Below are 24,182 nucleotides of genomic sequence, written 5' to 3' on the forward strand. Positions count from 1 at the left end.
TTCATCTGGCCTCTGACAGGAAAATAGAACCTGCCAAGCTTTGGATTACTTTGTACCCAAGCATGTCAATTTTCCCCTACGTTATTGATATAATTCAGGTGTGTGTTTATTTTTGTCCATCAATTTTATAAATTGGCTGGTATGCTTGTAAGGAAGACTGCCATTTAAGGGCCTGAGAAGAAAGAATTTGATAGGAGAGGAGAGTGCACCAGGGGAGAAAGGAAAGGAGGAGAGACACCAGGGGAGGTGATAAGTGAGGAGAAGAATTGAGAGGCTAGAGTGGGGACTAGAAGAAAACGGAAGGAAGAAGGGAAGAGAAAGAAAGACAAAAAAACAGAAATTGATGTTCATGCCATCAAGCTGAAGGCCACCCATATGGAATATGAGGTGAGCTCCTCCACCCTTCTTCAGCCCTTTGCCTTTCCCGCTTACCGGGCTTCACTTATCACATTCGAGCTAGTTCTCCTTCCCCTTCGCCAACTTTCTATTCTGGCGTCTTCCCACTTCCTTTCCAGACCTGATGGAAGGTCTTGGCCCGAAACGTCGACTCTTTATTCATTTCTGTAGATGAAGCCAGACCTACTGAATTCCTCCAGCTGTAGTTGAGTGCTGCTCAGTATTTCTGAGCCTGATCAGTCAAGCAATGTATAACATGTATTAACAATTTTACAGGCCTCTGTCAGTGCAGTATGGAGAGGCACAAGAGGATGGGAGATGACTGAAAGGGTTCTTTATCCTGGCAAGGAACTCTCTAATGATCAGGTTTGGAGAACTTCTAAAAGCACACAGTCTCCATTTCCTGATTGTTTCAAGAACAGAACTCCTACAGTGAGAGAAAACAGTCACACCAGGGTTGTGATTAGCGTTAAAATAGATTCAAAATCAAATGATTTTACTAGGGAAAATTTGGACAATCATACAGTAAAATGCCAGAGCGTTACAGATTGCTGAATCAGACATTAGCCTTGATGGAAATGTCTAAATTCATTCTGAGCTGTTGTTCTCATCCTCCCTCCTTCCCGTTATTCCCCATTTGGACCAAGCAGTAGTTCCAGCTACACAGATAGTACGATGGCCTAAGAGGCTGCTGCCAGCAGCACTTTTCTAACAACTACCAGGAGGCTTACAGAGCGACCAGGCAAAAACTTGCGTTCTAATTTTTATTTCCTTTCCAGTGGAGAAAGTTGGGCCTCTGCTTGGCACCTTGCCACCTTGCCCTGGCAGAGCCAGGAGAAGGGAATATTGTAAGATTAGCTCTTTGGGCTATTAACATAACTTTCTGCTCATAAGTTCTGTTCAGAAACATAAGTTTCTAATAACAGCAACATGTATTAACAAGGACATCAAAAGCTGCAGCTGCTGAAAATCCGAGATAAAAAAACATGAAATGCTGTAAATGCTCAGTAAGTCAAACAGCACTTATGAAGAAAGAAAAAGAGTTAACATTTCAGGCATCAGAGCGATGACCCTAAAGCATGAACTGTTAATTGTTTCAAGCATTTTCTGTTTTTCATGTACTTACATGGCATTTTCAGTTTTAAAAAAATAGCTCAAGGACAGTATTAGGAGAGAAAATGAAAATGGGCACAAGGAAAACAAGGATATATTACAAAGACAATGAGCTTGTTTAAACAGAAGATTGATTTTTTGAAAGATTGAATGTGCATATTAGATTTATGACATTGCTGCAAAGAACTTTAAAATAAACTCCTTTCTGAGATTATCTACCAGAGTTTTGAAGAGTGAAATGGCAGTTCACTGAACTATAGAAGATCTTGAAGGGCTGGATGTGGAGAAAATGATTTCTCTTTTGGAAGGATAGAAAATGAGAGGCACTACTTAAAAATAAGTGGTCACCTAATTAAGGTGAATTTTTTCTTGCATGAGTGTCAAAAGGTTTGGGTCTCTTACTTTTCTACAAGTGAAAACAGTGTCTTTGAATACTTTTACAACAGAGATACAGTTGGTAGATTCTAGATAAGGAAAGAGGTGAAAGCTTACCAAGGGTGGATATGAATGTAGAGCTGTGGATACAATCAAATTGGGCATGATGGCAGAGCAGAAGACAATTGGAGTATTTCTGCTCCCAATTTTTTAAGTATGTTTATTAATTTCTAAATCAAAATATTACACTATGATGCATATAGAAACATAGAAAATAGGAGCAGGAGTAGGCCATTCAGCCCTTCGACTGTGGTATTGATATGGCTTTACCTCAACAGTTTACCTTTAAAGACTATCATGTTTCATATACAACCTACCTTAGCTAGAAAAGCAAGGGCTCTAGGGAGACACTCTTCAAAAGGACCACAACCTTATCATGGTTTAGAGGCTTGCATGCTGCAATGACCTGGAGAGCTACTTTGGCTGAAGTCTGGGCCTTATGCTTTGGCTCTTGGTGGGGCCACCCATACCAAACAGGTCAAAGGGTATAGAACAGACTAAGAATGGTCCACTGGTCCTCCAGGTTCGGAGGTTCAGCTCAGGGCTAGCAACCATGAATGGTAAAACAGAATTGTTACGGAAACAGTAATGAAGCATCTTCTATATCTGAGTGTGATGGTTTTCCTGACTTGCGTGACTGCTCATTGTGAAAACCGAGACAGAACTACTGACATGATGAAACAAGTTCTAAACAGTGCCAGAGATGGAGGATCATCATTGCTGTCCAGACGCCAGTGGCAGAATGGGCAGTAAGTACCAAGGAAACAAATCACAAGGAACAAATTAAATGGGAATTCAAAAGAGAATCCTCTTCTGGAATATGTCCTACCGGGAGCTGGGAGTTTGTAAAAGTGATTTAGTAAGATTTTTAACACTTCCATCACAACAGAAGGTGCTTTGTTTTAAAGACAGTTACATAAGGCATGAAGTGACCAGTTCTAGCACCCAGGTTAGCTAGGTGGGACTCTGCCAATAAGTAAAACAATAGTCAACAGGCAAGCTGGTAAAATCCTGCTTTGGTAATCTGCAGTGGTGTTTCACTCATGTAAAAGCAACTGAAATAAAATGAAGATCCACTCATGGCCCTCCTGAGGACTTAAACACATTCTTTATTTTCTAATAGGAGAACCTCCAACTGTTTAAACCCCGCTCAACCCCATTCTCCTGCCTTCTCTCTGTACCTCTGATATCCTGATTAATCAAGAACCTATCAACCGCCACCTTAAATATACCCAATGACCTGGCCTGCACAGCTGTCCATGGCAATGAATTCCACACATTCTCCACCCTTTGCCTGAAGAAATTTTTCATCATCTCTTTAATGAGAGAATGTCCTTCAGTTCTGAGGCTGTGCCCTAGACTCCCTCACTATAGAAAACATCCTCCCTATGTCCACTTTAACCAGATACTTAAATATTCTATAAGTTGCAATGAGAACCCCTCTTATTCTTCTAAACTCCAGAAAGTACAGGCCAAGAGCAATCAAATGTTCCTCATACATTAACCGTTTCATTCCTGGATCATGCTCATGAACTTCCTCTGGATCCTGTCTAATGCTAGCACACCTTTGATTAGATGAGAGACCCAAAACTGCTCACAAGACTCTGAGTGCAGTCAGACCATTGCCTCAGCATAACATCGTTGTTTTTGTATTCTTGTCCTCTCGAAATGAACGTTAACATTGCTTTTGCCTTTCTTACTACTGACTCATCTTCAAGTTAATCTTTAGGGAATCCTGAACAAGGACTCCATGTCCCTCCGATACGGGTCTCTATTTCGGGCTGAGAGTGAGAAGGGGGCAGGGAGAGGGGAGTCATGGTTGGAAAAAGGAGAAGGGAAAGGGAAGAGAGTGGTAAGTATCAGAGAGACATTCTGTAATTATCAATAAACTAATTGTTTGGAATCAAAAGACCTTGCCTGCTGTCTCAAGGCTGGGTGTGTCTGCACCCGCTCCACCCTCGACCCTTAACCCAGGTAATCCTTCTCTGCCACCTGTCCCACACACCTCCCGAGCACTCCACCCTCGCTTTTCCCAACATTCTTTGCTTCTGCCAGATTTACAAACTCATTCTCCACTCCATGTTTACAAATACAGTGCTGTACAAAAGCCTTAAGCACGCTAGCTATATATATGTGCCTGAGACTGTTGCACAATATTGCATGTCATTTATATTAACATGTACCACAGCTTCTGACTGTTCAATCTTTCCCTTTAGAATGCCATGGCCCCAAGTCTGGTACCTGGGAGGCAACAGACCATCTGGGTGGCTCTTTCACGTCCACAGAATCTGCTTTCTGTTCCTCTAATTATGGAATCCCATAACACGTTGTCACTTTTTAAAAGAGAATCCAAAAACATGCATGATTTTTGTAGCCCTGATTCAAGGAAACATATAAGTAAACAACAACAAGATGACATAAAACTGCAAAACATTATTTCTTGTGGAGATGAAAAAGTCCATTTAACCTAACACAATAAATGCCATTGCTCAGGATGCACGTTTTTAATTACACAAAAATTACCCTGGCAACATTTTGTAAAGGGTGGCTGATTTTGTATGTTAAAATGTACTCTTACAACTTGCATTGAAAAGAGTGAAGAGAAACATATTTTAAAAGTTATGCAAATTATATCCTGAACTTTCCAGCAACATTCAGGTCAGGTCAATAGCACAAACAAATTATTTCTTGATTGGACAATTATTCAAACAACTTGAGTAAGCAGTTTCCTAATTAGATGGCAGACCAACCAACTCAAACAAACAAGGCATTGATTGATCAATTGTGAAACTCTGTAGACACATTTTCCCATTGCACAGCTATATTATAAACTAAATTGATTCAAAAAGACAATTCTTTATAAAAACAAGAATGAAGAAACTGTATGAAGCCATAACTGAATTTTTTGGTTACTCACAGTCGGGAAAGCTTTCGGATGTCCTGGAAAAGCAGTTCAGGAAGGACCTGAAGTTTATTCCTGTTGAGTCGTCTGATAAAGAAATTCAGAAAAAAAAGCAATGAACCTATGTGAAAAGTACATAGATCAAACACAGTATCAGTGACGCCCAAATTATTTCGTTTCTCTACACTACAAATGCAGAACCTTCAAAACTTCTCCAATAACAAGGCCATAAGATATAGGAGCAAAATTAGGCCATTTGGCCCATCAAGTCGTCTCCATAATTTCATCATGGCTGATCCATTTTCCCTCTCAGCCCCAGTCTCCTGCCTTCTCCCCATATCCCTTCATGTCCTGAACAATCAAGAATCTATCAATCTCTGCCTTCAATATACATAAAGACTTGGCCTCCATCGCTGCCTTTGGCAACAAATTCCACCGATTTACCACTCTCTGGCTAAAGAAATTCCACCTCATCTCTGTTCTAAAAGGACTCCCGCTATTCTGAGGCTGTGTCCTCTAGTCTTAGACACTCCCACCATAGGAAACATCCTCTTCACATCCTCTCTGTAAAAGTTTTTCACCATTCGATAGTTTTCAATGAATCCCAGTGAATACGGACCCAGAGCCATCAAATGCTCTTCATGCGACAAGCCGTTTAATCCCAGAATTACTTTTGTGAATTTCCTTTGAACCCTCTCCAGTTTCAGTATACCTTTTATAAAATAAGGCATCCAAAACTGCTCATAATACTGCGAGTGAGGCCTCATCAGTGGTCTATAAAGTCCCAACATTACATCCTTGTTTTTCTATTCTGGTATCAAAGGGAAGTGTTTGGGCTCATCTGAGAGAGTAATTTCCATACCATAGAGAAGTAAGGAGGAAAATGGGAATGTTGAAATTCTTCTGTTGGGAGCAGGCAAGGATCTGATGGGAAGAATGGCCTCCTTCTGTGTTGTCATACAGTAAGTAAGCAAGTAAATGTGGTCAGATAGAGACACAAGTAGTGCTGCTGCCTCACCTCTCCTGTGACCCAGGTTCGATCCTGACTTCTGGTGCTGCCTGCGTGCAGTTTGCAGTTTATCTCTGTCACCATATAGGTTTCTTCAGGGTGCTCTGGTTTCCTCCCACATCCCAGAAATATGCAGGTCAGCAGGTTAATTGGTTAGTGTAAGATTAGTGCAAGTGAGTGCCTGAAGGTTGGGATGGTTTCAATGAGTCCCAACAGCCTTTTCTGTGGTGTGCTGTTCCTCAACACCGTGAGGACTTTAAAACCAAGCGTTCTGCTGTGCTGAAAGTGCTGCAGACTGAGGGTAGGTAACACTGCCTGAGGTCTCACAGGAGTGCAGTCAGGCAAACTACCCCAAACATATACATTCACACTATATTTGAAGAGAATCAGCAGTAGAGGGTGCTCTCAAGGCACATTTATTGAGCTTCACAACTTGAGGCAGATGATTATCAACGACATAAACTGAACAGAGCAAATTACATTTTCGGACTGTATCTTCACTGACGTTAACTCAGCTCCACCAAATTTATTTGGCATAATTACAGATGCAAAATTCTGCCCAGCTATGTCAAAATTCCATACCATATAAACAAAAATATATTAAACAAGTCGCCAGGAAATATATCAATTCCAATAATAGTCCTATGTACTGTTACTAAAATGATAGCAACAACCTAGCATATAACCATATTTCTGAAGTATCAGTTTCCATTGAATTAACTTGTTATTTGACATTTATCTCATCAGAAAATGTCTGAGTTTCTCCAATTCCCAGTGAACTGCTCACTAAAGCTTTTCAAAACAAAAAAAATTAGCATGGTTATACTAATTTTCTTTGTTTTTACAATGATAATTACATCAAGATGAATTTCAATCATTGTTACTGGAGCTATGGAAAATATTACCCTGTTACCTCTGTCCCCTATAAAAGTAGTGTGAAATGTTGACCTGAATATTTTGAAGGTTACCATCTATTCTCTGTAGTTCCTGAGTAATCTTTCTCTCCCAATTTGTGAACATGTCTTTAACTGCACTAAACCAACCTGAATTTAAATGGCAATGCTGCCTTATCTCCTGTCACAGTAACATTTTTCTGAATATAACTGCACAGAGACCCGTTGAGTCTGCAGCAAAAATTGATTTGTTTTTGCTTCGTGCTTCTGTGCACTAATGAGGTGGTACATTATTACACAGAATTAAATCCCATTGCTTTCCTGCATCCACAGAAGAGCAAATCATCATCTCTGCCTTCAGCCAAATGAATATCCACCTTTAATAAACAGAGTGGGTAAATTACAGTGCAGTCATCAAGGCCTTTCTATGTCACAATGATCAGAAATTTCTAATTTTCCTGATAAGATTAGGCACATTTTTGTAAGGCTTAAACATTTGTTACCTGGACACATATCAAAATTGGCGAGCACAGTCAGTGGTCAGAAAATCTGGTAGTAGAATTCCTTGTCGGGTAGGCCCGTGAAACTGCTTTCCCTTGTCTTAGCAAATCTGTCATTCCCGCCCAACCATCCACCATTCACCATCCAAACTATCTCCCACCACACCTCTTATTCCTCTCTTGAATAAAGTGCAAGAGCACTCTAGTGAATGGAAGAGTTCCCAGTTTTCACAATGAGGCAAACATCAACTAGAGCTAGAGGATTCTTTAAAGAAACTCTTTAGTCATCTCAAAATCTGTTACCCCTCCAGTGTTTAATGTCTGCGAGGAAATGCTGCCCATTGACACATTCCAAGGTGCAGGAGAATGTACTGAGGGATGCACTGAAGTTCGGTGGAGCCACCACAAAAGCTCTGTTGGGAAAGACCACGGTCTAAAGTGCCGCTGCCACTGGAGTCTGAGGGAAAAGGCCCCACCTTCAAATGTTTAAGCAGGGAAAATGAGTAGTGTTGAAAGTTCTAAGTAAATTTATTATCAAAGTCACTATATATAACCTCAAGATTCATTTTCTTGTGGGCATACTCAGTAAGTCTATAGAGTAATAACCATAACAGAATCAATGAAAGACAGTTCAACAAGAGTGCTGGAGACAGCATTCTGTGCAAATACAAAAAGAATGGAACAATAACAATAATAAGAACTGGTACCTATTCAGAGAATAGAAGGGATTGATGATCCAATAAAGGAGATAAGTCATGTCCCGATTATAGTTACTGCATACAGGTACATATATTAAGAATATAATATATTTTTGATACAATCTTAAAGGTAGATCACAGAGAGCATTGGAGCATACTTCTAGATTAACGGAGCTTTCTGCAGAGCTCCTTGGAGGCCACGAAATGTCCACTCTTTATCAGTGATTATTAGAAACCCACGGTGCCACCAGCGAGAACATGCACAACAGTGTTAGCATTTACTTGCAAAGATACCCATTAGCTTGCCACTTTCTCTACTGTGGATGACCCCCAGTCTCAGTGATCACAGGCACCGCAATTGCTTCAAAGCCTCCATATTCACAGCGTAGTGTGCACATTCAGGGTTATAAATCTGCAGCAGTATGGGATTAAGGATCCTTGGGTCACCCTACTGTGATGACAGGCAGTTGATGAAGTAATGTTAACAGGACTCAACCAGACCCAACTGCCTGACATAAACATATTCACGTAGGCTCACAGTCCTTTGTTCTCTCAAAGCAGCTCTGGAGGAGTTTTAAACCAACAGTTACTCAGGAGGTGAAGGATATTGCACAAATGGGTTTGTTTTAAAGATTCAAAGATTAGCTTTATTTGTCACATGTGCATTAAAAAGCACTGTTTTGTGTCAAACCACATCCATGAAGATTGTGCTACAGTGTTGTCATGCTTCCGGCACCACTAACCTAACCATACATCCTTGGAATGTGGGAGGGAACTGGAGCACCCAGAGGAAACCCAGACAGTCACGGGGAGAACCTACAAACTCAACGGGAATTGAATCCTGATCTTACAGCCGATCGCTGTAAAGCACTGCACTAACCACTACATTAACGTGCTGCCCCATGAACCGCTCTCCAATCTTTCCATACAAAGAATCAGACAATTAAATGACAAGGAGGCCATTTGGCCCATTATGTCCATGCTTGCCAAAATGATCAACCCAACAGAGTTCCAACTCCCAGCACTGGGTCCTACTGCCTGTCGGAGTATGGTTCTTCAACCGCACATCCAATTGCGTTTGCGTCTCATTCTCTTTCAAGCGGAGCTCCTCTGGGTAAATGATCCCTCTACCAGTTAGTAGAGTCATTGAGATGTACAGCATGTCAGTGCAGTGATACAACATGGAAGCAGGTTCTTTGATGTTTGTCCAAGCTGGTTCCAAATGACTGCATTTGACCAATAATTTTCTATCCACATTTTTAAATCTATGCCCCGACTTTTGATTTCTTTCTTAGAGAAGTACGACACAGAAAGAGGTATTTCAGCCTACCATGTCTGCCCGACCAATAAGTACCCATCTACACTAATCTTGTTCCCTTCTCTCCGCGTTCCCAGGTTTACCAGATACCTTCACTACAGTGTCCAAGTAACCTACTACTTGCACATTTCTGGGGTGTGGGAGGAAAATTGAGAGGGAGAGTGTGCAAATTCCCCATGGCATGGTAGCATAGTAGTTAGCACAATGCTTCACAGTACCAGTAACCCAGGTTAATTTCCTGCCGCTGTCTGTAAGGAGATTAAACGTTCTCCCTGTGACCGCCTGGGTTTCCTCCGGGTGTTCGGGTTTCCTCACACAGTCCAAAGACGTACCGTTTGGGGGTTTTAACTGTCCATTGTAAATTATCCTGGCATTAGGCTAATATTAAATTGGGGTTTGATGGGTGCTATGACTTGAAAGGCCAAAAGAGCCTATTGCTTCCTGTATCTCAATATACTGTGTGTATGTATGTATATGTATACAGGGGTACAGGAGTGCAGATCACGATTGAAACCTGATGCCTGGACCTGTAAGGGAAAGTCTGTACCTGCCACTTCACTGTCAACAGGAAACAATAAGACATGCATCCAAAAATCCCTGGACAGGAGTAACCCTGATCAAATGTTTGGCAAAGCCAAATTATATCCATTTAATACAGGTTCCCACGTCAGCTGCATTCTCAGCAGACCTGACACAGAGGCTAATCTAATAAACAACAGCCGAGAAGTAGGCATGCCTGTGACATCCAGCTTCAGGATGTAAACTACAACATTGATCCTACTTTCTTTATATATTCCTTTGCCATCTGTTTTGTGCTAAATGACACTGGATACATGGTTGGAACAAACAAAACCTCATGCATTGGGTGCTTTGTTTTGCATTGGATGGGAGGGGTGGAATGGTGTACTGAGGCGGGTTGGAAATTATACTGCAGGGTAAAAACTGTGCTGGCAGGCCACGAATTCCCTCCTCTCATGTTTGCTACTCAGCAGGATTTGTGGGTAAGTTAAACGGACAGCTATTTCAACCTTCTTGTTACAATAAAGAATAATTCAAGTTATCTATTGCGATGGCACAGAAGGCCATTCAGCCCATTAAATCTACGCTAGTTTACACAGTAATCCTACCGCCCTGTTAAGTTTTGCTATAACCTATACTCCCCACATTCAGATCAACTTTATCCCCATCCCGCCCAAACGACCATCTATTATTTACCAACAAACTAGTGGTTAATAAACCAAGGTCCTTTGTGATATGAGAAGAAACCAAGCACCCTAAGGGAAACCCATATGTGCAAAATGTCCTGCTGAAGGGTTTTGGCCCGAAATGTCGACTGTACTTTTTTCTATAGATGCTGCCTGGCCTGCTGAGTCCCTCCAGCATTTTGCTTGGATTTCCAGCATCTGCAGGCTTTCTCCTGTTTGTGGAAAAAGTCTGACAGCACCACAGATCAGGACTGGATCCAGGACACACAGAGCTTCAAGGTACGGTGCCACCCTACATGTGAACATGAGGGAGGAGTTCACCTAAGCCGATGATTTGTTCACAGCACGAACGAAATGGAAGATCTAGCCAGTCTTTACACAAATGGAAACATGAGGAAAGTTAACTAATGGCAGGGAAACAAAATTCAAACCCTGAAAGCAAATGCAACAAGCAGTTTATGTATAAAGGGCAAAGCATGGAACCTGATGTCTGAAAAAATGTAAATAAAGTTTAATTCACGTATCAGAATGAATGCTTCCCTCTCCAAATGGGATAATGAAAGCCACCCACACATCCTGAACACATTTTAAAACCAATTAAAATCAACTTCACAGATGAATTCCAACCTGACTGCCTGTTCCATTCAGCCTTGAATTACTTTGCAGGAGGCTCTGGCTCCGAAGAATCTGTATGCAGTACACAGGAATCTCTATGTAAACCTCCAGTTTTAAAGAAGGTTTAAAAGGTCAGAGCTGATATGTCTGAAGCCTTGAGTGAGCCAGGATCCTATACCAGTTTTGCAGCGGGCTGAAAACGCAATGACGGGTCCATTGTTTCTGAATTATGCAGGTGCACAAATTTCCCTATGGTTGAGAGAAACGTCAGGAAAAGCTTATCAGGAAAATATGAAATACCACGCCTGGGTGGAATTTTAAGGGCAGGGGGAGGAAATTATCAGTTCTTTAAAACAGTTTAATCTTTCATTCAGCCTGTTCTTAGAGAAGGTATGGCTACAGTGTTTCGGTGTGACTGTACTGTCCAGGTCTATGTAGAAAGCCAGAGGGTTTCAGGGAGCTCACAAGGTCTCTTCATAACCAACACATCTTGCTTATTTGAATTGGATTCTAGCCAAGTCAATTTACCTCAAAAAGAAAACGATGCAAGGGAATTTGTGATCAAACAATCGTTGGATCACAAATTGTTTCAGCAGTGGATTTTTCCATAAGGTCCCAGCTCAAAGTTTAGTAATCTGGCGCTCAATGGCAATATTGAGGTATTCTTGCCAGGCATGGAATTCATTGAATCAAATGTTAAACTTAAGAGTATTCTGGTAGATCAAATACACTTTAAAGGTCTCTTGGCAGTAGTTGAAGGGCAACGGGATGATGCTGTGGGTGGGAAGTGGAGGCACAGAGTCTCCAGTAACCAGCAAGTACATCAGTGAAGCTGGTGTGTGCAACACACATCTGTTAAACATGCCCCTCCAATAGTGGTCAAATTTAAATGCCTGCACACTTCCCTACATGGAGTGCTGGCAAAGTTGGAGAGACAGGAGACAGTGAAATGTTTCTTTATTTACTCTTGTGACGCGTAACCAAGTGGAATACACATTACTGCAATGTGGTCGCCAGATGGGGAGCAAGGCTGTGATTTTGGGCAAATGAAAAATTCATCCATCCCATGCCAGCAATGCTCAGATTAATGAGACATCAACAGTATCACTGTAGGAAGGATACAAGGAAAACCACCTGTGGCTGTCCATGCTATTTGTGTTTTTACTTTCCATTGCAAAGTCTCCAAGAAGTCTACAAAGTGAAGTCAGATGCCAGAAAGAGCCACAAATATGCCTTACAAGGAGATTTGCTTCTTATTGAAAGCGTTATTTTTTTTTTGCATTGGAACCCATGCGGTCTCCAAGAAGTCTATACTCACAAACCAAAACAAAATAATTGCCAACCTAATACGATTGCAGGAAAGGCTAATAGATGGGGACAAGCACTGCTGATCAGTGTCATTATGGAGTGCCACATATGCTTTGAAGCATCTTTAAGTCTCTTGAACTAAAGCAAAAGGTAAAATCTACAGTAAGTTATCATTTTACTAATTCCAACGATACTTTTATGTCTATCTTCTTTACATAGAGTAAGATGCATATGGCATGAGAATGGGGGTGGGGGAAAATACCATTTGACAGGTCTGAGAAGCAATAACCCTATTTAAAAGCTAAATGCAACAAACCAAATAGGAGCAGCCATTAGTGGAAAAGAAGATAGTTTAATAGACTGACTGTGATGTAGGCAACTCAAACATCACCAGCAGTTATTTATAAGACCTAGAAGTATTGTGAAATCACAATATAATCAGATCAGATTAAGCTAGAGAGAGCTGTAAAACTCAGTCAGCTCCATCACAGGCACTAGTCTACATAATATCCAGAAGATCTTCAAGAATTGATGCCTCAAAAAGGCGGCATCCATCATTAAGGACTTCCATCACCCAGGACATGCCCTCTTCTCATTGCTACCATCAGGAAGTAGGTAAGGACCCTGAAGGCACACACTCAATGATTCATGAACAGCTTCTTCCCCTCTGCCATCCAATTTCTGAATGGACAATTATTCCATGAACACCACCTCACTAGTTTCCTTGTAATTTCTATGTTTGCACTACTTACTTAATTTAATTATTTAAATGTCTACAAGGTCATACGCCAGAAACAGCCACAACGTTTCCTGACAAGAAGATGACTATTATATTATGTATTTATTGAAATTCCATTTTTTTCTCTGCAATTATGTATTGCATTGTACTGCTGCTGCACAGACAATAAATTTCCAACATATGCCAGTGATATTAAACCTGATTCTGACATGTAGAGATAATTAATTCATTTATTTATTCATTGTATAAAAACTTATATGAAAATAGCAAAAGGTTTTGACCAAAAGTATCTCAACAATTTGCTGACTTTGCAACAGGTCATTTTTAATCGGTTAAATATGTCGCCATAAAGGCATGCTGATAATTGTATATTCTGATAAAAATTACAGTAGACTTTGTATTTCCTGGAGAGGTTTTGCTATTGAATCAACCAAAGCAGATGGCATGATTGGTGGAAGCTATCTGAATGGACTATGGTGTCTGATAAAAAAATTGGATTAGGATTAGTGGAGATAATCTGTGGTAGAAATGACTGACTGATTTTGAAAATGTGAGGAAGCTGAATTGGCATCAGTATAGATGCATCAGTAACAAATAAAGGTAGGTTGAGAGGACATATTGAACTGATAGTGAGGCAATAGGATAACATTAGTAACCATTATAGTGCTTGCAAAGGCTGATTTTAACCTAAACTATATAGCATGAGGGGTGCAGGTTAGGCAAAGATTAAAATAGCCCTGTGGCATTTCAACATCTCGCCATCTCACCTACAAACCTCTCAGACATAGCAATTGCCCCAAGGAACCTTGGGTATAAATTTGAAAATAACACAAACTAACCACACCATAGATATTTTAACTCCAACCTAATTAAGTCTCTAACCCACGAACATTAACTGGACTCAAGAATTCTGCCAACAGAAACTGAAGTAATAAAATATGGGATTTTTAATTTTTCAACCATATCCTACAGAACCTTATGCCACTCAATTCCTGACTCCCCAGTCCTCCTGATCGTAAGGATTTAAACCCCATACCAACTCTTTATCATTCCTAGTCTGAGACCCTGCCTTAGATTTTACTTGTCACCTTTTCCAGTGGCTACAGGGTAGAGTCAGGAGGAAAGTGGGTGAATGACTGCAAAGTAAGTTTGTGGTGGGAAGAAATAAGGGGCTGGTGGTAACATACAAATAAGATTAAGGCATTTATAAGCAGGAAGAATCAGCCATGGCTTTAAATTTCTCTATTAAAGAAAGCCAAGGGATTTGTGGGTGATCCTCTAACTTACAGTGTGAGTCATACCACACAGAAACAGGACCTCAGCCCACAATATCTGGTGCAACCATCTCTGAAGCTACATTAGCTTCAGTTTATGCTCCCTACCTACGTTCTCATCCACTCCATTCAAGTTCTACCATTCACCTGCACACTGTGGCCAATCATTCTACCAACCTTCATACTTTTTGAGATGTGGGAGAAAATCAGATCATCTGGAGGAAACCTGCATTGCATTAGATTTAAAATGGATCAGCCAGGTTAAAAAAAAAGGGATAATGGCTGTCCTGGGGATTGCTTTCATAGGATACAGCCTGCAATGCTCTGCCTTCCAATTCTTTAGCAGATGTGTAATACAAGGTGGCTCCCATCGCAAGGGTATAGAAAAAGTCTTTGAAGACTTCCATGTATCAGCTTCTGCTTCAGTGATGCTGCACTATATCAGGCTGCAGAGGAATACTCACGTGGGCAGCTGATGAAAAGAGGCAGGTACACAGACAAGCATGTTTAGATGCAGGTATAGAATAGTAATGCAATCAATATTGATCGGACACACTTTCATTAATACACACTCCCAAGGTGCTGATACACAAAACAGAGCATTTACAATGACAGCACTCACAATCTGGAAAGAAACCAGTACTGAGCAGAAGAGGCTAATCGAGACAAAACTAGGAGTTTGCACTCATCTCGTACCAACCTTGGAGAGCTGGAGAGTTAAATGACTTGATTGTTGGAGTGCCTAGCTCTCTCTTCTCTTCCTCCAAGTGTGCTGATTGTTTTCTTAATGCTCTGGCCAATGTTTCTGCTTTGACCACCGCCACCACCAGCAAAGATGGATTAAACAGACATACATCTTATGGCCATGTGTGGGATTCCGCTGTGAAAGAAATAGCTGCCAGGTTTTCCTCTAATTGCATCTGAAGGTTTGGAACATTTTCAAGTGATGCGCTAAGATGCTGCACATATGTTCTTCATTTGCCTTGCCAACTGCTGCTCTGAGTTGACAACAATGGTACAAGATATTTTAGTACCATGTTACTGGCGTTTGCTTTAGCTATAGATCCTGTCTAGCAGATTTACCTTCTCGTAAAAAAGGTAAGAGGCTTGATTTCACACCCCTTCTATTTTATGTTTTACTAATATACATTCACCCATTTCTACAGAAAATTAGACAAAAGCAGCTGTTACTCAAACCAACAACTGAGCTGAGAACACTTTCCTTATACAAGCTAAATGGTGGTAGGTGAATACATTTACCAAGTGGGCCGTTGGCAGGACTTTGGTTAAATAACGCTCCCCTATCTACCTGCAAACCATACACGAGTGAGACTGAGTTTCCCGAAATTGTTTCATCCAGGTTCAGCAATGTGGTGGGTCTTTTATCTGGCACGATGCCAGCTCATGCCCAAGATCACCTGCTTCTAATGCTATAAACCACAGCTACTCAATCACGCCAAGCAGCAAGACACTAGATTGCAGTAAAGAAGGAAACATGGAAATTAATTGACACAGAATGAAAAAACACCAAATGCAAAAAAAAAAATGAGCAGGTCATTTGACATCCACCTTTTGGGTACTCCAATAGATGTAGCACTCTTAATCAGGAGAAGATATAACCCATTCATTTAAATTTTAGATGATGCAATATCACAGAAGGCCATTCATCCAAACTGGTGACCTTTTCTCTTATTAGCAGTAAGTGGCAAGAAGACAGCCAAGCTAAAGAGGAAAATATTTTAAAACAAATGCACTGTAGGAAGTATTTATTTCTCCTTTGATTGGAAGGGCAAGGATGACTTGCTTTTGCTCTGCTTCTACGGGTTCTGAAGAAAATGCTAAAGCCAACTGGAACTTGCAGATCTGCTGTGGTGAAAGTAGAAAGGGCTGAGAGAACAGGGAAGAGTTTGGGAGTGAATGTGTCTGTTCTGCTACCTATACTCATTTGTTCCCCACAATTGAACTTCAAGTTCTCATTGTCTCCCCTGCTCTATCTGAATCTGAACAACTACAGGCCAGGATTTCCAGCAGTCTGTAGGGTTACATCTTTTCTAAGAGGTTTAGAAAGCATTCTTGAGTCATTACCTTTGTCTGCTTGACAATCTCTTGCTGTGACAGAACTCAGAATAGAGTGCTTGTTTCAGATGTTTGATGTCGGGCATGTCAAAGATGTGACCTACCCATCAAAGTCATTTGAGTGTAGTAAAGACTGGAGATGTGGGCTTGGAAAATTGGTTCACACAGTTTGCCTGTAGATTTCAAGGATTTTATAGAGGTAACATTGGTGGCAGCTTTCCAGTGCTTTGAGATGCCTGCTGCTGTTCCCATGCCTCAGAAACATACAGTATGGCAGGGATCATGGCAGTATGGCAGTATGCCATGTACTTTATGCCATATATGCTGCCTCAAACTTCAAAAATCCTTTTGTTTTTTGATGGGAAAACGTTATACTGGTACACTGAAGGCAATAATGATTTTTATCATCAATGTCTGCCTCAAAGTTGCTGAAATATGGGATGTTGTATGTGTTCTCACATGGACCTTCATTGTGTGGGAGTAAGTGTGTGGTGAGGCAACCTGGAAGAAGACATTTGTTCTCCATTTGTTACATGTAAGGCCCATTTTCACTTGTGCTTCAGTGAGTGAGTCTTGTACCCAGCTGCCTTCTGTCATGGAGGGAATGCCTGGGCCTTTTTCATATTATACCTATCTTCTGCCAAAGGCAGATTTATTAGTAAATCGCTGCATTTAGTGTATGACATTGAAGAACATTTGCCAACACGATCATGTTGACTTCAAACATGTCTCCACCTCACCTGATGTAAGAAATACTGAACAGTTATTAGGAACAGGAATTCTTTTTTTCAATAATCATCTTGCTTTAAGAAGCTGAGACTAGGAATACCATCCACATTGTAGCATCAATTGAGATCAGAGCTAAGGATAAAACCTAGGAAATTCTTTAGCTATAGAGTGGTGGGTCTGTGGAATTCTTTGCCACAGGTGGCTGTGACAGCCAAGTCTTTATGTATCTTTCAGGCAGAGGTTACTATATTCTTGATTAGTCAGGGCACAAAGTGATACAGGGAGTAGGTAGCCAATTAGGTCTGAGAGGGAAAATGGATCAGCCATGATAAAATGGCCTAATTCTGCCACTATATCTTATGGTCAAAAATGCCAATTCACATGATGTCACTTTACAACAGGTGATGTACCTAGACATCAAATCTGATTGCATTGCAATGGAATGAAATAAATCAGATTAGATAGCAGATGGATGAAAAGAATACAATTTTTCAAAGGCCATCAGTCTGTGATGGAATACTTTGCAAAGCACATTACCACGCTGAGTACAGATATCATCACGTTGCCACTTATTTCATTAGTCCATTTTCATTTTATGTCATGCCCAGATGATGGAAGTATTTTGTGGGGGAAAAGACCGGCAAGACGTAGTTCTTTGCTTGGAAATGAAGAAATGTAAAGGAAAATTGCTCACAAGAAGTGGGAAAGCTGAAAGAACAATATCTGCAGATGTGTGACTTTCTGTGAGGCAAATTACTAATAATGTTTGTCCCTGGCAGGTTAAGGCAATATATAAATTGGATGGGAAATTGGGCAGAGAGTTAATCCCAATACATACAAGGTAATGTATATTGAATGTTGGGAAAGTGAGGTCAAAGTACGGCTATCTACAATAAAAGGTAAGGTCCTGAAGAATATTGAAAACCAGGGGGACCTTGGAGTTCAAGATTATAGTTCCCTGAAAGTGGTAAAACAAATAGAATGAAGGAGGAATGTGGCATGCTTGCCTTCTTAGGTTGAGGTGTAGAATATAAAAGTTGGGAGACAATGTGACTATTGGTTTGCTCATCTCTCCTTCCACCATCCCTCCCCATTGCTGACACCTTCCCCTGAACAACACGTGCTCCTACATTGCCTCCCTCACAATCACCCAGGAACCTAAACAGCCCTTTCATGAGAGGTAGAGAATCACTGACTTAACCCGGTTTTTCCATTCAGTGCTCTTGATGTGGCCTTCTCTACTCTGGGAAGATCAAGCATAGACTTGGCGACCACTTTACTGAGCACCTGTGCTCTGTCCACTATGGCCATCTTGAACTCCTGGTTGATGCCATTTCATCTCCTCTTCCTATTTTCACACTGGCCCGCCTGCCTTTGAAATTCACCTCTGCCAGGGTGAGGCCAAGTATAAACTAGAGCATCTGCTTATACTCCACATGTGTTGTCTACATCCCAATTATATAAACATGAAGTCCTCCAGTTTTTGGATAGCCACATCCCTCCTGATCCAACAAGATTCTCTCTGCTCCTCATTCTTTCTAACTGCACCCAACCCAGTCCCCAGCTTCTTTCCTGCCCCACTTGGCTCTGTAGGCTCATCAAGCCTCTTTTATCGACTTCCAATTATCACCTTCTTCACGGCAGCTCTTTGCTGTCTCCGCCTCATCTTGCAGTCTCTGGCTCAGACTCCACACCTTCTTTTCTATCTATCATATCAAAACAAGTTGATAAGGGTTTATATTAAAAGGAAGGCTTTCAGAGGGGATTTGAGGAGAAAGTTTTATTTTTACACAGAAAGCAGTTGATATCGGAAATTCTCTGCTAGAGGAGGTAGGTAGAACTAAATACAATCACTACATTAAAGAGGCACTCAGCAGACAGGTACTTGAATAGCGAGGCACCGAAAGGTGTAGACCTAATGTAGACAAGTAGGACCGGTGTAGATATTACAATACTAGAGTGAAGCAATTGAATTAAACAATTTGCTGAAGAACTGTTATAATAACCAAACCTACAGAGCATATACAAGTCTGCCCAGTTCAAGTGTTATACAAAAGCATACAAAATGATAAACAAGAGAGTATTACTTGCCCCTTCAGTCCTGCTCCATCATTTAATAAAATTATTGCAGGTCTATTTACACCCTCAACTTCGTATTCCCATTACCCTGATAATCTTTCAACTCCCTGTCTATGAGGAGTTCAATATCGGAATTTAAATTACTTAATAATTCTGCTCCCACAATCCTTTCTACATCCAATGTATTCATATCCTTACTTAAATAAGGGGACAAATACTGTACAAAAACTCCTAATGCTATCTCACCAATGCCCAATGTAACCAAAGAATAACTTCATTTCTGTGTAGTCAATCCCACTGATGCTCAATTCTTGTGATAAACAATAGGAATCTAGGAGATGTTTTGTTTCAATTTGTGTTGGCATAACCTACTCGTTCTGCATCTCAAAATGTGGTTCTCTTTCACTGTTGAAATAATATACTTCTTTTGAATAGTCAGTTCAAAGTTAGTTTATTATCAAAGTACATATATGTCACCATATACAACCCTGAGATTAATTTTCTTCTGAGCATACTCAGCAAATCTTGAGAATAGTAATTTTAACAAAATCAATGAACGAGCGCCCAACCAGGGCAGTCCTATATTAGATCCCATATTTTAGCCAAACCTATACCCACTCACATAACCAACCTATTCTCCTACTGTCCTCCTTGCAACTTTCTTTCCTGCCTAATTTTGTGTAAAGAAGTATATTCAACCACCATACATTTGGTGTGTTCATCTAAGAACATACATTTAAAAAGTTCAGGCCTCCAAGTTAATTACTATGGGAAACTAATCATTACATCCCAGCATTCTTCTCTAAAGTAACAGTTCATGAATTTTTACAGATTTTCTTTAAAAATTCTTCAGTGTTCCTATCTCTAATAGCACATTATTGTTATAAAGGATGATTCCTCCCAAGGTTCATTTTGGTAAATGTTAATTAAACAATGATTAGGAAAATTGAAGACCTTTAATGTTATCAGAAATCTGAGGATCATATTTACTTCCTGACAGAATGATGATGAATTGAGTTTATTTCCAGACACATTCCCAAAGACTGTGTCCCTCACCTCAGTCATAACTAGAAATTTTAACCTTATCCGTAGAATGATTGCCAGATTAGTATGCAAATTAACTTCTGTATTTCAATTTATTCTGGATCAAAGCTCTAATATAAAATTGCCTCCCAACTCTTCTATTAATCCACATAATGATAAAGGTTCCACATTAGAATTACTATCATTTATACTTAGGCTGAGAATTTTGCAATGCTAGAAAGATATGGAATTATATGGACAAAAATCATCCTAAATCAAAACCAATTTTATACCTTTTTTTTAGCAAAACTAACACCAATAGTTAATAGGGTATGTACATCTTAATAATTTTCTGGTTTCAGCTCACTTTAATAATAGTAATTGTAACTTACTTCCCAAAATTTGCATTTGGTGAGGTTCTGCACTGTGCTGATCTTAGTTAGTCTCTTTGCCACCAAAAAATCCCATTTTAATCATACTGAAAGCTCAGGCTGGACTGAGTTAAAGTTGGAAATAGTTTAGAAGATGTGTAGCTTGGGTGTTTGATGTTTGGGTTGAGATGTTTTTGTATCTCAGCAATTTACTTGTAAGCGCTTTATCACCTCGCGAGGAGACATTGTCAGTGTACTGTTGATTGTGGTGTGTCCTTCAAATGGTTGCCTTTATATACTACTGTCCAACAAACCTCAGGTAGATCTATCCAAACTGGGGCCCAGACAATACGCCCTTAGGTGGAGGGATCAGCTATCCCCTCAAAATGAAGTGGTCAGAAATGCCAGAAGCAGTCATACAAAATTGACACATGCTCATCTGATGTAAAATGAAGTGAAAAGCACATCAGGAAAAGAGATGGTGCTAGAAAGCTTCTCCACAAAGACAACAGAAGAAGGCACCTTGTAATCACGCCATCTGGTATGGGAGGGGATGGGGTAATGCACAGAACCAAAGTAAGCTGAGAAGAGTTGTAAGATAAGTCATCTCTATCATGGGTACTAGCCTCCATAGTATCAAAAATATCATCAGGGAATGAAGCCTCAAAAAAGGTAGCATTCATCATTAAGGACTCCACCACCCAGGACGTGCCCTCTTCTCATTGTTACCATCAGGATGGAGGTACAGAAGTTTGAAGGCACACACCAGCTCACTATATATATATATATCTCTCTCTCTCTCTCTCTCTAAATCATTATTTATTTATTTTTCTAGAGTCCTGGTAGCTTAAGGGTTCAGCACAGTATCATTGCTGTTCCTCTGGACCGAGATCTCCGATGCTGTTCCTGGGATTTGTTATTGTTGGAGCCACTCTCCCAGTCCAGGTGTCACAGCCCCAAGTGCTTCTATCACCAGCAGGATTACTCCAGGTTTAACCTTCCACATCCTTTCTATCTGCCCCTTCAAGCCCTGGTATTTCTCCAGCTTCTCACATTCTTTTTTCCTGATGTTACTGTTATTCAGGATTGTCACATCTATTACTATTGCTTTCTTCTGGTCCTTGTCCAGTATTACTCTGTCTGGTTGCCTGGCCAGTATCTGCTTATCAGTCTGTATTGAGAAGTCCCACAGAATCTTAGCTCAGTCATTCTCCACTACCTTCTCGGGTGTTTCCCATTCGGAGTCGGGAGTGTCCGATCCACACTCAGCACAGATGTTCCTGTGCACAATTCCTGCAACTTGGTTGTGCCGGTCAGTGCATGCTGTCCCTGCCTGCATCTCGCGCCCTGTTACTGTGTGCTGGATGGTTTCAGTGGATTCCCTGTACAGCCTGCATCGTGGGTCTTGTCTGGTGTGATAGACCCCTGCTTCTATTGTCCTTGTGCTCAGCACCTGTTCTTCTGCAGCCATGAGCATCACCTCTGTGCTGTCCCACTGCCCTGCCATTTCCAGCCATTGGGAGGACTGTCTTATATCAGCCACCTCTGATATCTGGCGATGGTACACCTCGTGCAGTGGCTTGTCCTGCCATGGCCCCTGGTCCTCTGGCTCTGCTTCACCCACTTCCATTTCCATGTCCCCTGCCTGCTGTCTGAGATATTCTCCTAGCAGGTCATCCTTAGGGGCCATCTTCCCATATACTCCTGGATATTTCACATTTCTTCCAGGACTATGGCCTTGACACTTCCAAGTCCCCGTCCTCCTTTATTCCACCAAGTATACAGTCACTCGATGTTGGACTTTGGATGGAGTCCTCCATGTATTGTTGCAGTTTCCGGGTCTTGATGTCTGCGGCTTCCAGTTCGTTCCTTGGTCAGCACGCTGTTGTGACTGGGTATCTGATGATTGGTCGGGTGAATATGTTGATGGCTCTGATCTTGCTTTTCCCATTTAGCTTGCTTCTTAGGACCTGTTACACCCTTTGGAGGTACTTGGATGTTACAGTCTTTCTTGTGTCCTCATTGTGGCTTCCATGGGCTGCAGGATCCCCAGGCATTTGTAGCTGTCCTGTAAATCTGGTGTGTGGCCTTCAGGTAATTCAACTCCTTCAGTTCTGATGAGTTTGCCTCTTTTCACTACCATCCGGCTGCAATTTTCTGGTCCAAGTGACACCCTGGTGTCTCCATTGTACACTCTCATCAGCTGGACTCTTCAATGATTCTTTCATTCCTGGCATACAGCTCGATGTCATCCGTGTATAGCTCAAGGTGGCTGATGGTCACTCCACTCTTGACCCTCTACCCATATCCTCTCTTTGGAATAACCTGGCTGAGGGGGTTCAAGCCTCTACAGAACAGTAGTGGAGATAGTACATCACTCTAGCATATTCCACATCTGATGGTCACTCGTGCTATTTGCTTTGAGTTAACTTCTAGCTTTGTCCTCCAATAGGCACTTGGCAAAGGTACTTGTTGTCTTGTTGACCTTGTACAGAGACAGGCATTCCACGTTCCATGTGTGGGGCACTGAGTAGTGTGCTTTCTGGTAGTCGATCCAGGCTGCGCTTAGGTTGGTTTGCCTGGTCTTGGAGTCTCGCATGACTGCTTTATCTACCTGTAGTTGGTGCTTGGAACCTCTGGTTCTGAGCAGGGCAGGAAATTACACGCATGTTCGTTCAGCTTGGTGGCTACAATGCCTGATAGGAGCTTCCATGTTATGGATGGGCAGGTGATAGGCCGGTAGTTTGACGGAGTTGCTCCTTTGTGAGGATCCTTCAATATGAGTACTGTTTTTCCTTGAGTTAGCCACTCAGGGTGGGGGCCTGCTTCAAGCAGCTGGTTCATTTGAGCTGCCAACCGTGCATGTAATGCTGTTAGTTTCTTCAGCCAATAGGCGTGGGTCATGTCAGACCCTGGTGATGACCAGTTCTAAATACTTGCTACACAGTGTGTGTGTGTGTGTGTGTGTGTGTGTGTGTGTGTGTGTGTGTGTGTGTGTGTATGTATAGACAAATATATATTTACAGTAATTCACAGGGGTTTTTTTTCTACAGTGGTGCTAGAAAGCTTGTGAACCCTGTACAATTTTCTCTATTTCTGCATAAATGTGACCTAAAATGTGATTAGATCTTCACATAAGTCCTAAAACTAGATAAAGAGAAGCCAATTAAATGAGTAACATAAAAAACGTTATACTTAGTCATTTAGTTATTAAGAAAAATGATCCAATATTATATGTATTTGTTGGAAAAAGTATGTGAACCTCTGGGGTAATGTCTTCTGCAGAAACTATTTGGAGCTGGATGTTCCATTCAATGAGATGAGATTGGAGGTGTGGGTTATAGAGGTGTCCTGTCCTATAAAAAAGACACACAAAGTCAGGCTACTGACAGAGCAAGAAAAATCTCTTTATATTCACCATGACTCGATCAAAACAACTTTCACAGGGCCTTAAAAGAAGAATTGTAGAGATGCATGAAACTGGAAAAGTCTGCTAAAG

The 24,182-nt window shown here is 41.1% G+C and overlaps 1 protein-coding gene across 1 annotated transcript in view; it reads right to left on the bottom strand.

The window, feature by feature from the left end:
* Positions 1–24,182, bottom strand: part of LOC132405319 (slit homolog 3 protein-like) — a 630,603-nt gene that overhangs the window by 528,178 nt on the left and 78,243 nt on the right. Inside the window, exon 4 of the mRNA XM_059990026.1 lies at positions 4,862–4,933. Coding sequence (XP_059846009.1) covers positions 4,862–4,933 — 72 coding nt within the window. The remainder of the gene's footprint in view (positions 1–4,861; positions 4,934–24,182) is intronic.

This window comes from Hypanus sabinus, chromosome 15 (genome assembly GCF_030144855.1).
Source record: "Hypanus sabinus isolate sHypSab1 chromosome 15, sHypSab1.hap1, whole genome shotgun sequence".
Classification (NCBI taxonomy): domain Eukaryota; kingdom Metazoa; phylum Chordata; class Chondrichthyes; order Myliobatiformes; family Dasyatidae; genus Hypanus; species Hypanus sabinus.